The 13923-nt window shown below is 48.6% G+C and overlaps 3 protein-coding genes across 4 annotated transcripts; 2 read left to right on the top strand and 1 right to left on the bottom strand.

Annotated features, from left to right (window-relative positions):
- Nucleotides 1–140: 140 nt before the first annotated feature.
- RPL7A (ribosomal protein L7a) lies at nt 141–4330 on the bottom strand. Its single transcript, XM_082067599.1, has 8 exons — nt 4306–4330; nt 3593–3713; nt 3007–3156; nt 2138–2278; nt 1699–1778; nt 1242–1372; nt 791–860; nt 141–309 (listed from the first exon to the last, which is right to left on the bottom strand). Exons 1-8 carry the CDS (start codon nt 4306–4308, stop codon nt 205–207), a joined length of 801 nt encoding a protein of 266 aa, XP_081923725.1. The 5' UTR covers nt 4309–4330; the 3' UTR covers nt 141–204.
- Nucleotides 4331–4407: 77 nt separating this feature from the next.
- On the top strand, nt 4408–10883 carry MED22 (mediator complex subunit 22). Of its 2 annotated transcripts, none has more exons than XM_082067507.1 (4): nt 4408–4552; nt 5072–5152; nt 5485–5693; nt 9391–10883. In XM_082067507.1, the coding sequence occupies exons 1-4, from the start codon at nt 4430–4432 to the stop codon at nt 9581–9583; spliced, it is 606 nt and encodes a 201-aa protein (XP_081923633.1). In that variant the 5' UTR covers nt 4408–4429; the 3' UTR covers nt 9584–10883. The 2 variants fall into 2 exon arrangements, with proteins under 2 accessions (XP_081923633.1, XP_081923632.1); XM_082067506.1 differs by having other exon boundaries at nt 9385–10883.
- Nucleotides 10884–11324: 441 nt separating this feature from the next.
- On the top strand, nt 11325–13687 carry SURF6 (surfeit 6). Its single transcript, XM_082067901.1, has 4 exons — nt 11325–11563; nt 11882–12097; nt 12358–12449; nt 12905–13687. Exons 1-4 carry the CDS (start codon nt 11470–11472, stop codon nt 13574–13576), a joined length of 1074 nt encoding a protein of 357 aa, XP_081924027.1. The 5' UTR covers nt 11325–11469; the 3' UTR covers nt 13577–13687.
- The last annotated feature ends 236 nt before the right edge of the window (nt 13688–13923 follow it).

Below are 13923 nucleotides of genomic sequence, written 5' to 3'. Positions count from 1 at the left end.
CAAGACCACGTCAGCAGCCTGTGAAGAACAGAAGGACAAGAAGGTCCAAATTCTTCTCCCACTTTAGCCTTCACAAACCAGTCTTGCCCCAGAAGAGGCATTACAGACCCCACACCTGGTGAAGTGTTATAAGAGACCACTGAAACTTCATCTGGGGTTTATTATTTTTATGTACAGAAAACATGGTACCAATCCAGTACATCTTCAGCCCAGCTTGGTAGCCAGTTCCTTAGCCTTTGCTTTTTCAAGCTTAGCAATGCGAGCCACTGATTTTGGACCCAAGACGTTACCACCCCAGTGACGACGGATCTGCAAAGACATAACAGGTTAGATGTCTCATACAATCTCTTAATACATCATTCAGTCCACTTGCTGAATTCCACTCCTTGCTGCACAAGGGGAAGAGCTCCCTCAACCACAAAGTCAAGCAGGGAACTACATTTCAGAGCAGAGATACAAGAGGTTAAAATTTTTCCCCATGAATGGTGCTGGATTCTGCTATCACTTAACATCTGGATTTAGGGGATGAGCTGAGCCTGGCTGAAGCTGTTGCCTTAGCTCCATCCTAGCCCTGCAATAGCTCCATTTACTCCTAACTTGATGACGGTGTTCACAATTTAGTGCACACTCAGGTAAAGAATCTGGATACACTGTAAGCAAATCTTGGTACAACACCCCCAACAGGCTCAAATCTGATGTCACTATGTCTGAAATAATCTGCATTTCACTGGGAAGATTTTGGGGAGGGTAACAGTATAAATTTAGAAGCTGGAAGCATGGAGAATCTTACCTCATCATATCTGTCATTGTAGTTGGTCTTGACAGCCTCCACCAGCTTTGCAAGGGCTCCCTTATCCTCCCTGTTGGTGATAAGTTTTAATTCCTTTAGAGCCTCAATTTAACATATTCCATACATCTTTCACCTCAGGATTTAGGTGCTCATAGTGGCAATGTGATTTTTCAAGTTAAGCATCATACGTAAAGGGTTAACCACCCCAACCATCAGTGCCTTAGGAACATGCACTGCTCAGATTAAAATTAACAGTTCAATCTACACACTTTAGAATAGCCATCCATTTTGGTAAACTAAAATAATCAGGATCCAATAGAGCTCTTCTTACAGAGGTAGTATTTAATTTAGTGTTACTACTTGAAACTAGAGAGACTCAAGTATAGTTCTCTGCTTACAAGCAGTTGCTTTCTCCACTACAGGGAATCGAGGCTGCACACAGAATACTTACGGGTTAACTTGAGTGAAAGCAACAGAGGTGCAAGTTTTCCTGTGGACCAGTCGGCCCAGTCTGGCTTTGCCCTTGATGATGCAGTATGGCACTCCCATCTTGCGGCACAGAGCTGGCAAGAAGACCACCAGCTGAAAAGAAAGGGAGCGTGCTGTATAACTGAGGGCAAACATGTTCTTATTCTGTGAATCAGCCTGGGCTGTGGCAATTGCTCAGTGTTAAAAAGCTCGTTTTGCTCTTCATTGTTGATTCAGGTGAAGAAATTCATACATCATTGCAAGGGCCAAGCCTCCTTGTAACTATGAACATGCACAAGCATTCTAGTTCTGGTAAATAAGAGTTTTTATGCTTAATTTTTTCACACAATAAACTTAGCCTAAAATGCATTTTCACCCCAAGCCCAGTTCTGACCTCAGCTTAAGTTACACCAGTAAGATGTACCAGTGAGCACACTTACCTCAATGGGGTCTACATCGTGGGCAATAACGACAAGCTGAGCTTTCTTGTTCTCTACCAGAGTTGTGACAGTGTTAATACCTGAAAAACAAGTTACAAGTAAGCTTTGATTCTGCTTGGTCTGTGTTCAGAGCTTTCATTTAAGCCTCATGCAACCAGCTCAGATTCCACACTGTGCAGCTTCATTATCAACAGTATGAAAACTTTTCACATCCATTCAGTAGCAAAGAGATAATATTGCATGGACAATGTGCTAAAGCTCAGGGTTAAAAAGCTTGTCTATTTTGCTCTTCACTTTGAGCTCAGGTGAAGAAATTCATACATCATTGCAATAGCTTGTCCAATCCTGTGTGGCTGGAGTAGAGCACCAACTCTTGAGTTATCTACCTAAATACCACACTCCCTTATATGCAAACAGCCAAGTCCACGTACAAAATTACCTGCTCGGAGGACCGGTGGTCGCTTAGTTGGAGCATCTCCCTTTCCTGCAGCTTTCTGCTCAGCACGAGCCAGTAGCCTCTGCTTCTTCTCTTGCTTATTTTCTGGCCTGTATTTGTGCGCCAGCTTCAGGAGCTGTGTAGCTGGAAGAGAACATCTACTGGTTAGTTAGTTGCATGAACTGAAAAAAATCTTGAGCATTACTTTTAGAAAGACTGCAGTGCATCAGCGATCTTGGTGGTTGTCATCAAGTGTATTTAGACTGCAAGGTTGTCATCATTTGCACAGTGCAAGGGCAGAGGTAGCAGGGTGCCTGCAGAGCTCATATTCACCTCTATGTGCATCTCTGCACTGCATGGATGAGGAAATGGCTGTGGACTCTCACAGCAATTACAGTGAAAGGTGGTAAACTTCCTCCTTTAAAGCAAGCAGCATAGACACTGTCACCTGGAAAAGCCTATTTACTTGTTCACAGAAAACCCTCAAGTCTTCTCTTCCCGTTTCAGTGTCAGCCTGCAAGAGCCTGCACTCATACAGACTTCTCAAACGATCTGTTTACACAGCTGAAAGAATCTTCCATGTTCTACATCAAGCTGGAAGAAGGGACTCCGATGGAAACATGCAGTTGAGATAATCCTGGGTTTAGGTCATTAAATAGGAAATTAGGTATTTTCTATCCCTATCAAGAATTAAGGCAGCAAATTCAGACAGCAGCTTGCTGCTGACATCTCCCCAGTCACTATTAAAGCCCAAAAGGCTTGCAAAGATACTCTCCAGCTTACCCTTATTGTCTTATTTTCGTTTCTTTCCTTTGGTGATACATATCCCAATAATGACCCAAGCCAAGACAATTTTTGGGGCACATCCTTACCTGTCTGGCGATCCAAGGCCTGAGTGAACTGGTTAATGGCAGGAGGCACCTTCAAGCGTTTGTAGAGAATGGACCTCTGGCGCTGCAGCCTGATGTAGCGTGGCCATTTCACAAAACGTGTGAGATCACGCTTCGGCTGGATATCCTGTCCTGAAAATACAGGCTTTAATTCAAAGCTGTTCCTCACCCACAGAGCAGCAGTGTGGAACGGGCAGGAGTGCATCAGTGATCTTGGTGGTGATACGTCAGCACTATCACTCAGATAGCAAATATTCTTTCACATCATCTGCACACCATACAAAAACGGCACTACAGAAATCTGAATTGATTTACCACACCATGTGCAAAAGCACGAGATTCATCACAATAGAATCACATAAGGCATCTTTTTAATATGGAAAATTGAGAAAATTGTCTATAGCCACCTTCATACACCTAACAAAGGACAGCTCTTAATTGCAAGGCAACTGCCTTCATCGCTCTTCACACTATAGCTTTATTACAACACCCTTCTGTTTACAATTTAGACATCTGTCTCTAAACCAAAAAACCCTTGAACAAGTATCCCAAATTTCTACTTACTCACCAATGCCAAAGTTCTTGGGCCTCTTCTCAAAGAGGGGGTTGACAACCTTCTTGGCCTCCTGCTTCTTGACTACAGCAGGGGCTGGTGCCACCTTCTTGCCCTTGGCCTTCTTTCCTTTCGGCTGCAAATAAGAAATACACTCTTTCCATCTTTTGCCTCTCATATTTGTGTACTTCAAAGAGCTTTCAGTCCCACTTGCAAATGCATTTTCCCAGGCATTGCCCCAGCCTAGCAGCCTCGTTCTCCTAGAGAGAGCAAGTCCTTCGCTTTGACGTAGAAAGGTTTATAAACCTCCTTGAGAAAGACACGGTTTGATATCGCGTCTTTCTCTCCTCGGCGGGTATGGAACCGCTCAAGGAGCAGCTGGCGCTCCCCAAAACCCACCGCGGTTACCGGACAGCGAGCCCGGGCCGAGATTCGCCCTACCCTGGGAAAAACGCAGCGGCCTGGCCGAGCTGCCCCGCTCCCGCAGCCCGAGCCGGGAGAAGCCCCGGTCGCTGGGCCGGGCGGCGCCGCGCTACCGGCGGGTAGGCCCAGATTCGGCCTCTCCCGGAATCAACGCCGGTCACAGCAAACCGGGCACGAAACACCCCTCCACCACCCCCTCAGGCTTCCGAGCACCCGCGCGGCTCTCCGTGCCGGGCCGCCGCGCAGCGATGGGGATGGATGGCGGCGGATGACCCCAACCCCGCCCGGGTCCCGCTGCCACTCACCATCTTGGACTACGGAAGAGAAAGAGACAGCAATGCATGCCGGGAAATATCTATGGGGCGCGAAGTCTCGCGAGAGCACGACGGGGCGGGGCTTGAGTGGGCGGGGCCGGGCGCGCGGGCAGCCATGGCGCAGCAGCGGGTGCTGCCGCAGAGCAAGGAGACGCTGCTGCAGTCCTACAACAAGCGCCTCAAGGACGATGTCAAGTCCATCCTGGACAACTTCACCGAAATCATCAAGACGGCCAAGGTTGGCCTGGGCTGTAGCCGAGCCCTGGGTGGGGGTTTTCCCCGGGGGCGACTTTGAGGGTGGGACTGGGGCCCCTGAGGGGAGAGACGGCGGCCCTGAGGGGAGAAAAAAGCCCTTGAGGTGTGAGGGGAGAACAAGGGCCCTGAGGGGAGAGAGGGCGGCTCTGAGAGCGAAGCCCCTGAGGGGAGAAGGAGCCGCCATGAGGGGAGGGCAGGGGCTGACAGGGGGGCTATTTCTCCCCTGAGACCACCTGTGAGGGAATGAAGAGGGTTTATTCCCTCAGTTCTCCCCGGCTGCTGCTGGCCTCCCTGCCTCCCAACTGTGGGCAGCAAAGCGATGTTGCTGAACTGGGGAGAACCGAATGGGAATGGTAGTAAAGGTGATCTGGGGGTGTCTAGTCCAGGGGCCAGCCCAGGGATTCCACGTGTGGATTGAACTGAAATGCGATGCTTTATAATGCAGTAATCATGTATCATGATTCTCGTATGTAAAGGTGGATGTGTATACTTTTTTCTTTAGATTGAGGATGAAACTCAAGTATCTCGAGCAACTCAGGGTGAACAAGATAACTACGAGATGCACGTCCGAGCTGCAAACATTGTGAGTAGCGCTCTGTGGTTCAAATCTGCGGGCAGCACTTCATTCGGTAGCTGTTGTACTCATTACTGCATCTAGGGCAGTCTTTGTAACACTCACAAGGAGTAACATGGGATTTACGGTGGCTGTTGGGTGAATTCTTTCACTAGGGGGAAAGCCTGGGTAGCCTGGCTTGTGAGCTACAGGCTTCTGTCAGAATCCTCACGTAATATGGGAGTTTCTGCTTTATTCAAGGCTTGTGCTGAAGGAGCAGCTTGGGAGATCTTGTTTAAGACTTGGAGCAAAGTACTGTTTAGATATGCTACGTGCTATATGATTTTTCTCCCTGCTACAAGGTCCGAGCTGGTGAGTCCCTGATGAAACTTGTGTCTGACCTGAAGCAGTTCTTGATCCTCAATGATTTCCCCTCTGTGAACGAAGCTATCAACCAGCGCAACCAGCAGCTGAAAAACTTGCAGGAGGAATGTGACAAGAAGCTGATTGCACTACGTGATGAGATCTCCATTGACCTGTACGAGCTAGAAGAAGAATATTACTCTTCCAGGTACAAATAAGGCAGCGGATTTCTGCCTTATGAGTCCAACTCTTTTGGGGTGGTTAGTCCAGACAAACAAGTAGTCCTTACAGTGTAGGTCTTGAGAATGTTCCCAGCAAAACTTCACTGCTGTTTTTAATTGGTTCAAACTCTTTTTCTGTAACTAAAGCCACTGCCTTTTCTTTGTAGATACCCTACAGGGTATAAATGCCATAGTGAAAGAGGTATTCACAGCATCCAGCTCTAGGTGCCTGCTTTAGTTCGGTAGGCTCGACAGATAATTTGTTTCAGCTTCCTTTGTAAAAGGAGATCAATCTGCTTGAGGGTGTCGGCTTCTCTCTGACTGTCCCTCTGGAGAAGCCTCTCTCATTCCCTGGAGAGACTAACTTGCTGAGCTGGATCCTCACGTTAGATGAGATCACATCTTCATGGGGAGTTCTTTCACAAGTGACCATGTAACACCTTGTGCCTTCACCCTTGTAGTTCACTGCCCCCAGCTGCCTGGAGTCCTGCTGGGGGGAACGTTTGAAATGAGCAAAAAAGAGACGCTCAGTTTCATTGAATTCTGAAGCATTGTCATAGGATTTTCTATGGAAGACTTATTACTGATTTGTTTGTGGGATTTTTAATATTTTTTAAAAAGACTCATAGGAAACAGACTTCAGAGAATTCAGACACTTTATTTTTTTAATTTTATTTTCTGCACTCCAGCACTTCTAGTTGATGATGCAGTAAATGAAAGCAGGAGAAAACAAACGAGAACCTGATTATTTTGGCTGCACTATCCCAGCTGAGTGAAGTCAGTGCAATGGTGCTATGACTTTTAAACAAAACTAAAATTTTCAAAATTTTATTTAAAATCTTAATGACCAGATTTTCTATTTTTGCTTTTCCCTTCTTTCTAAAAATGCTGAATGTCTATAGCCCCATCTGAGTCAACTAAACCCCTAATGGCTCAATATCTTTGGAAGTTGGGCCATTATGTATGGGTAATTTACACTTTTCAAGAGTAAAAAGATATTGATATAGCTTAGGAATTGCTGCAACATAGGAAGACAACTTGAGGTACAGATTTAGAGTTGTTTTTCAAACTTTACACAATTTTTTGGGAGGTGGCAAGGGATCCTAGGAATATCTCGGGAATGAAGAGGGGTGGTCACAAACCCAAGCGCCAGCCCGTGCCTTGGTAGCTCAGGGCTGCACCCATGACTTAGGCTGCATACAGCAGAGCGATGAGCTGCATCCACTGTGATGCGGCGTGAGCTGATAGTGCCTCACATGTGCCAGACGTGCTCCTCCCGTGCTGTCACCAGCCTGTGACCGCTCTGGCAGTTGCTTTAACTTCTGGAGTAAGAGGTTCTAACCATGCTGGCGTGGTCTGTTCACCTGGTGCCATGTAGAGTAACCTTTTGTAACAGAGCGGGCACTTAAGCGTGACCATTGGTGTACACCAAATGGATTTGCCTTTGGGCAAAGAGTCATCGCAAGGGGAGGAAACTTGGCAACTCTGCAGAGCTGTGATCCCTCCACTGAAGCCTCATGTCATGTAGCACTCGATCGTTTGCTTTTAGCACTTGTTCCCTTCCTGTGCTTTTTCCTGTCTTTTTCTGCACCAAAGAAATTGCATGTGTGTGTAAATATAGAAACAGTGATTTATTCAGCCCTTTTATAATGAGAGCACTAAGATATTTTTAATGAAAGCTTATTGTCTAATGTGGGAAAAAGGGTTTATGTTATGTCACATAGTCGCAGAGTGATAATCGTGTTTAAATGGCTGTAAATGCAATAGCTGATTTGCACACAAACGGACGTTCTGTGCTGACCTGGGAGCCCGGCTGAGGTCACCTCTCTGCACCATCCATTACTTTCTCACAGGGCTTGATCCTGCAGGATTTATCAAGAGGTGCACAGTCCAACGTAACTAACAGGTGTAAGGTCAGGTTTCATTGCCAGGTTTTTTATGTGGACGTGGGGGTTTTGATGAGACCTGAAAGCAGGACTGTGACACTAAAGCTGGATAGATTGTTCTGAAGGAACCTTTGCTTTCAGTCCCTGTGTTCAGGTAGTTTCCTAGAGCTGTTCCTCTGCGCACAGACCTGGCCACCTGCCCCAAGGGGAGCGGGGAGGTCCCTTCCCAGCAGTGACAAACCCGCAGTCAAAGGGCAGAGCAGCAGGCTGGGCATTGCTGCTGTGGGCTGGGCAGCAGCTGCACGTTCACCCTGACTTCTGAGGAGTGTTAGGTGAGAGGCAAAGCTTAGACTTCCGGGCCTGTTCTAACTGGAGCAGCAGGAGAAACACTTGTGCTTCTCATGCAGATAAAATGTTGGCACCTGCCAAAATGTGGTGGATGCTCTGGCCAGGTTCTTCTTGAAAACAACGGCCTGAGGTCTGAGACTGACAGATGACCCATAGTTCTGGTTCAGCCGTGAAGGTCTTTGCTGATTGAACCTGTCCTCATGGTGTGTTGGGGACTGTAGGGAAAGGCATCCAAGGGATTTTACAAAGGCCTCAGATATAAAACTTGTATCTGTTTTACTTCTATGGCAAAACCAGCCAGAAGAGAGCTCAGAAGTAGACGCTTGCAACTAGTGCTTTGTGTGCTTATTCCCCAAAGCTGTAACTCCAACTCCAGCTTGCCTTCTCTCATCCTAACCCCAAAACTTGTGTTTTTGTTCCATCGCTCCCTTCTCTGAGATCACAGGAGCTGTCTTGAGTGTGGGGTTAAATCTCAACATGTTTCATGTTTGTGCAATTTGAAGTGTCTCGTATCTATGCACTTAAAATACTCCCCAAAGCATCGATTCAAGTCCATACATTAAAAATGTAAATAAAGCTGCAACAACAAAATCACTTGACCCATTGGGTTTGTTTTACTTCGAACGCAAGCTGCTTTCTGCTCCAGCACTCACTTTGTCTTGGGTGTCTCTGTGCACAGCTCCTTCCTCTCTTTGGAATTTATTTTGGTTTTGTTCCCTTTTCTTTCATAATTTTTAGTTTTGGCCCTTCCACATTATGTTTTCCTCAGAGCACAGGCAAGAATGAGCCAGTTGTTTAAAAGCATGACTTTCCCATGCTGCTGGTTCATCCAGCTCTACAGTGGTCAAATCCACCAAGCTGCTTTTAGAACAGCTCGGGTTCTGCTGAAAATGGTAGGAGCCATTAGTATGTTATAATCAGGCTGGGGAGCTTCAGTAGGAAGACCCAGATGTTCTGTGGAGCAGTGTATTGAAAGGGCAAGGGTGCAAAGAGGTTTCTTCTTTATCCTCACAGGGGCAGGATTTCTTTTTTTTTTTTTTCCTCACATAGGTTGTGATCTAATTCAAAGTAGAATAATTCTGGATGAGTTCCTTGCCTCACTCAAATCAGTAGCAGAGCTCCCATCTTTGGGGTGCCAACTTCAGCCCAGATCTCTCTGGGGACTCAGAGCATCTGGATGAGAATTGAGCCCCCGTTTCAGTCTGTAGCAACAGTTCTGTCTCTGAAATTCTCCTGATCCATGACGTTCAAGACCAACCCTTAAGGGTATCTTAGGGAAGCCCAGTCTCACAAGACTTTTGATGAATTTGTGATCACAGACCTTACCTCCATGATTGTTTTTTTGCCATTTTCTTAATGCTTTGCTTCTGTCTTGCTTCTCCCAACCTCTCCCTTCCTCCTGCCCCGGCTGTCTCTCCTTCCTGGGGTTGTTTGTTCTGGAAAGCTACAGTCTGTGTGACAGCAATGATCTGCCGCTGTGCGAAGCCTACTGGAGACAAGACTTTGCCACGCTCTCCCCCGAAAGCCTCTCCATGCCTCTGACAGCTGCCGCAGCAGAGCAGAGCGTCGCCACCTCCCAGAGCTCAACCCCGTCGCACCCCCACGTCAACGGGCACGGGGCAGGCCCCGTGGAGCACTCCTGAAGAGGATCCTCTGCTGCCAAAGCTGTTCCTCCTGGCTGCTGGACGTCTTCCACCTGCTGTATCGAGCATCTCCCGCTGCCAGGAGAAGGCACTGGAGCTGTGGTGACAGGTTTCTGCCCACTGGGTGGCCCTGGTGCTTTCTCCACCCTGGGACGTTGCCATGAGTGTTCCTCGCCCTTAAGAGAACGCGATAAGTAAATAACAAAGCTGATTGTTCTAACAAATTAGAGTTAGGTTTGCTTTTACGTGGTAGTTATGTGTAGAGTTTGTTAGAAATCCAGTTTGTTTCCATGTGGAAGCTGTAGGAAGAGAAAAAAACAACCCAGCAACCACAAACAGAGCATTCCTGCAGATTTTTTTTTCTGTTAAAATGTGAAGAATGACTCACATGAGAAGTACTTCACCAGGTTATGTCAGGTCAGCATTGAGTTTGTTGTACTTTAATCAGGTCAGTCATGGTTGTTTGGGTCTGTCTTTTTAAAGTTTATTTCAGTTGTCTTTATTTACCAAACATTCACTTTTGTCCAGACATTGGAAACAAAGTATTTCTGTCAGCAAGTTCAATCTGGAATGTTGGGACTTGAACTTTTGTGGGATAAACTCGAGCCAAATGTGGGGGCAGTGAGTGTTTGGGGGTTTTTACACCACTTGCCAAGCTTATTGACGTTCTGGATGCTTTAAAGCTCTCTCAGGATGGCATCTGACAACCTCCGTTCTACTGAACTAGAGTAAGAAGCTTGTAGTAGTTTTTACACTGTCAGAGCGCTTCACAAACTTGAACTTCATGCTCATAGTTGTTTGAAAGAGGCTCCCAGGAGCCCCTTATCCAAGAGCAGTTTGGAAAACCAAGGAATCGGACTGAGGTATTGATGGTGCCACTTGCTCAAGGCTGCAGATAGAAGCACTTCAGTTAATCTGCTTCCTTTTCCAGTGTTTACACAGAAACTTTCTGCTCACACAGCCTGAGCCAACACCAACCTGGCATTTCTTTTGGCTCCTAATTTCACCTGATAAGTCTGGAGGTGACTGGGCTTCAGGGAGGGACACTCGGTTACTCGCAGTTTCCTTCCAAAGCAGCACATTCGGTGCTTCTGCCCGTTCCCTCTGTGGTTGTTCCTGGTGTTGTGGGCACCGCGGAGCCGCCCGTGCATTCTGGCGGCTGCGTTGAACTTCTCTGGTGTTCTGCTGTAGCGTCTCCTTCCTTAGAATGTGAATTTTGCCATAACTTTTGTTCCATTGTTCTTCCATTCCGTTTCTTTTTGTAATTAAGTGGTTTAATAAAACTAACTCCTTTGTGTAATTGTTCAAGCGTGTGTTTTCAGCCACAAGGCTTCGCGACAACCTGATGGTGTTGAGTGTGCACTGCGACAAGTGTTCCCCACGGCTCTGAAGAAAACCCCTGCTCCGTGCCCAGAGACCGCCGGTACCGGGACACCCGCCGGGCGCCGCGCACCCCGGCCAGGCGGGACTCCGGCAGCTACAGACCGAACCGGTTACGGTTCTGTCTCCTCCGACCCCGTCATCACAAATCGGGTTTTGGGAGCTCCAGATCGGAGCCCGACCGGGCCGGAGCGAACCGGGGCACAGCCTGCGGGTGGCGGCCGGGGAAACGGGGGCAGCGGGGCGACCCGAGCGCCTCCCGCCTGGCTGGGTCACCCGCGGCCATACCGGCGGCGGCTCTTGGCGCCGGTTCCTGCCGCCTCGCACTGCGATGCCGTCACTTCCGGCGCGGCGCGCCGACGCCACTTCCCGGCGGAGGGCCGCACGAGGGGGATGCCGCTGTCCTCCCGGTGCGCTGGGGCGGGAGCGGCGCGTCCGCGGCCCGGCCGGGGCTGCGCGGCCTGTCCGGCCTGTCCGCGCTGAGCCGGGGCCACCGCGGGGCGAGCATGGCCAGCCTGGCCGCGCAGGACTCCTACCTGCAGGGCTTGGCCAGGAGGGTCTGCGCGCAGCACGGCCCGGAGCCGCGGAAGAGAAAATTCGGTAACGGAACGATCGTGTCTCGGCCTGTGTCCCCCCGGGGCCGGTTGGGGGAGTCAGCGCTTGGGGCGGGTTTGCCCGGGCGAGTGATGTTGTGTCGTATTTTTAAGAAAAACAATTTCTTCTGAAATACGGGACTCTGAGCAGTTCTGCTCACGTGGTCATCGGATGTGGGGGAGCTGGAGTGTGCAAGAGTGTTTGACTCTATTTAAATAAATCCTAAGCGATGGGATTTTTGAAGACCGAGATGTGCTGTTGCAATGCTGGAACCTTATTCTTCAGAAATAACTGCGTGTTGTGTGATTTGGTTCTGCCTTCCAGTGTCGACGCCAGGCCAGCCCGAGGATGCCGGCAGACAGCTCAAGAAGAGGAAGAGAAAGAAGCCCAGGAAGCAAGCTGAGAAGACAAATGTTCCTTCAGTCAAACAAGCTGCTTCTAACATCAATAAACCTCCCCCAGGACAGAAATCAGCTCCTCAGGCCAGCAAATCATCTCCACAGGGCGCTACACAGAGCAGAAATGAGAGCTTGGTCACAGGTAAGAACACCAGCGTTGCCGTTGCCTGGTCAAAGTTACCTGAGCTGAGGTGGCTGCGTTTGAGTTGCGTCACACATACAGACTTCGGAAAGCTTTTCAGAAGTTCAGCTGAATTGAAAACGTCTTTGCTTATTCCACGTGCCCTAAAAGCTTGTGCATATGGATGTAAATTTGTAATGTCACCACTGGGTGGCTCTCTGGACCAGGAGCATTTAGTCTGAATCACAGATTTTTATCTATTTTCCTCCTCTCTTTTTCAGGGAGCAAAAGTGAACTTGGTTCCCCTTCTTTTTCCGCAATGAATCTCTTACGTCAGAGACTACACGAGAAGATTAAAAAAGCTTCTGGACAAGTATGAGAACTCTTCATATGTATCTATATGTGTGTTTATACCGTATAAATTCTCCCTAGGCTCCCAGGGAACGTAGGATCTTCCAAGGCTCAGGGTTTGCGCTAATTCCATCTCCTCAAGAAGCGTCTGTGGGTATTGCTGGAGACGTGTGTGTTCTGTGGGCTGGGAAAATTGTGAGAAAAGACCTGATTTGGAGGAGAGCCTGGCCCTGGGGATTTTTAGGAAAAAGAGAAACACTAAAAGCCTGAATGGGGACATGGCTATGGAGTGTTAAATGAGAGTAAAGGGTTTTAAATGCTTTTTTGTGTTTAATATCTCTAAAAGCTGAACCCCCAGCTTCTTGTCACAAGTGGTGTATTTCTTAGGAGAAGTTTGATATTGGGAACTTGAGGACATCCCACTCTTAATTCTGCTTTATCCCTTTAAAGCTTCTGGTTCATGTCTCTCCTTTTTAGGACGATGCTAAAGAATTACCCCCTGCAGTCCTGGAGAGGAGGCAGCGCAGGAAGTACGAGAGAGAGAGAAAGAAGCGCCGAAGAAAGGAGTTGAAGATGAAGGCAAAAATGGAGAAAAAGGAACCTGAGGAGGTACCGGTGGAGCCAGAAAGCAAAAAGGAGGAGAGCACGTCTGAGATTGTCTATAACAGGGTTGAGGTCCATGGAGAGAACGAGTTGAGCAAGATCCAGAAGAAGAAAGAGAAGAGGAAAGCGGTGAAAGGCAACATCACTCCTCTGACAGGCAGGAACTACAAGCAGCTGCTGAGCAGGCTGGAGACCAGGAAGAATAAACTGGAGGAGCTCAAGGATAAGGACCAGCAGAAAGCTGAGGAGCTGGAGAACAAGATGAAGTGGACAAATGTTCTCTACAAGGCGGAAGGCGTAAAGATCCGCGATGACGAGGAGCGTCTGAAAGAAGCCCTGAAGCGTAAGGAGAAGCGTAAAGCACAACGCCAGAGGCAGTGGGAGAAGCGGACGGAAAAAGTGGTGGAAAGGATGCAGCAGCGGCAGGAAAAGCGCCGCAAGAACATCCAGAAGAAGAAGAAGGACAAGATGGAGAAGAAGAAAGCGAGGGCCAGGAAGAAAGGCCGGGTTCTGCCGGAGGACTTGAAAAAAGCTGGTTTAACGTGAGCACGGCAGCTGCTCCAGGGAAGGGACGTTCTGCTGGCGCGGGGTGGGGGGGTCTGTTTAATAATTTTTAAAAAGTTTGGTACGTGTGTGTTAATTAAATTTCCTATCGCAAAGAAACGCCCTCTGGCTGGTTTATTGTAATATGAGCCTGCCGGGCTGGGTAGGTGGATCCTTGATGGGGCGTGGTCTCGAAGGGGCGTGGCTTGCCTAGGGCCCGCCTCCCCGCGCTGCCATGGCAACGGCGACGCCTCCGCGCCACGCGCCCCTCCCGCCCGTTTGCCGCCTCGAGGGGAGCGCGCGAGCCGCGGGCGCTTCCCGCCTCAGCGCGGTCCCCTCAGCGCCGCTAA

Source organism: Streptopelia decaocto, assembly GCF_964273445.1.
Source record: "Streptopelia decaocto genome assembly, chromosome: 17".
In the NCBI taxonomy this organism is placed as follows: Eukaryota; Metazoa; Chordata; class Aves; order Columbiformes; family Columbidae; genus Streptopelia; species Streptopelia decaocto.
This window is presented reverse-complemented; position numbering and strand designations above follow the sequence as displayed.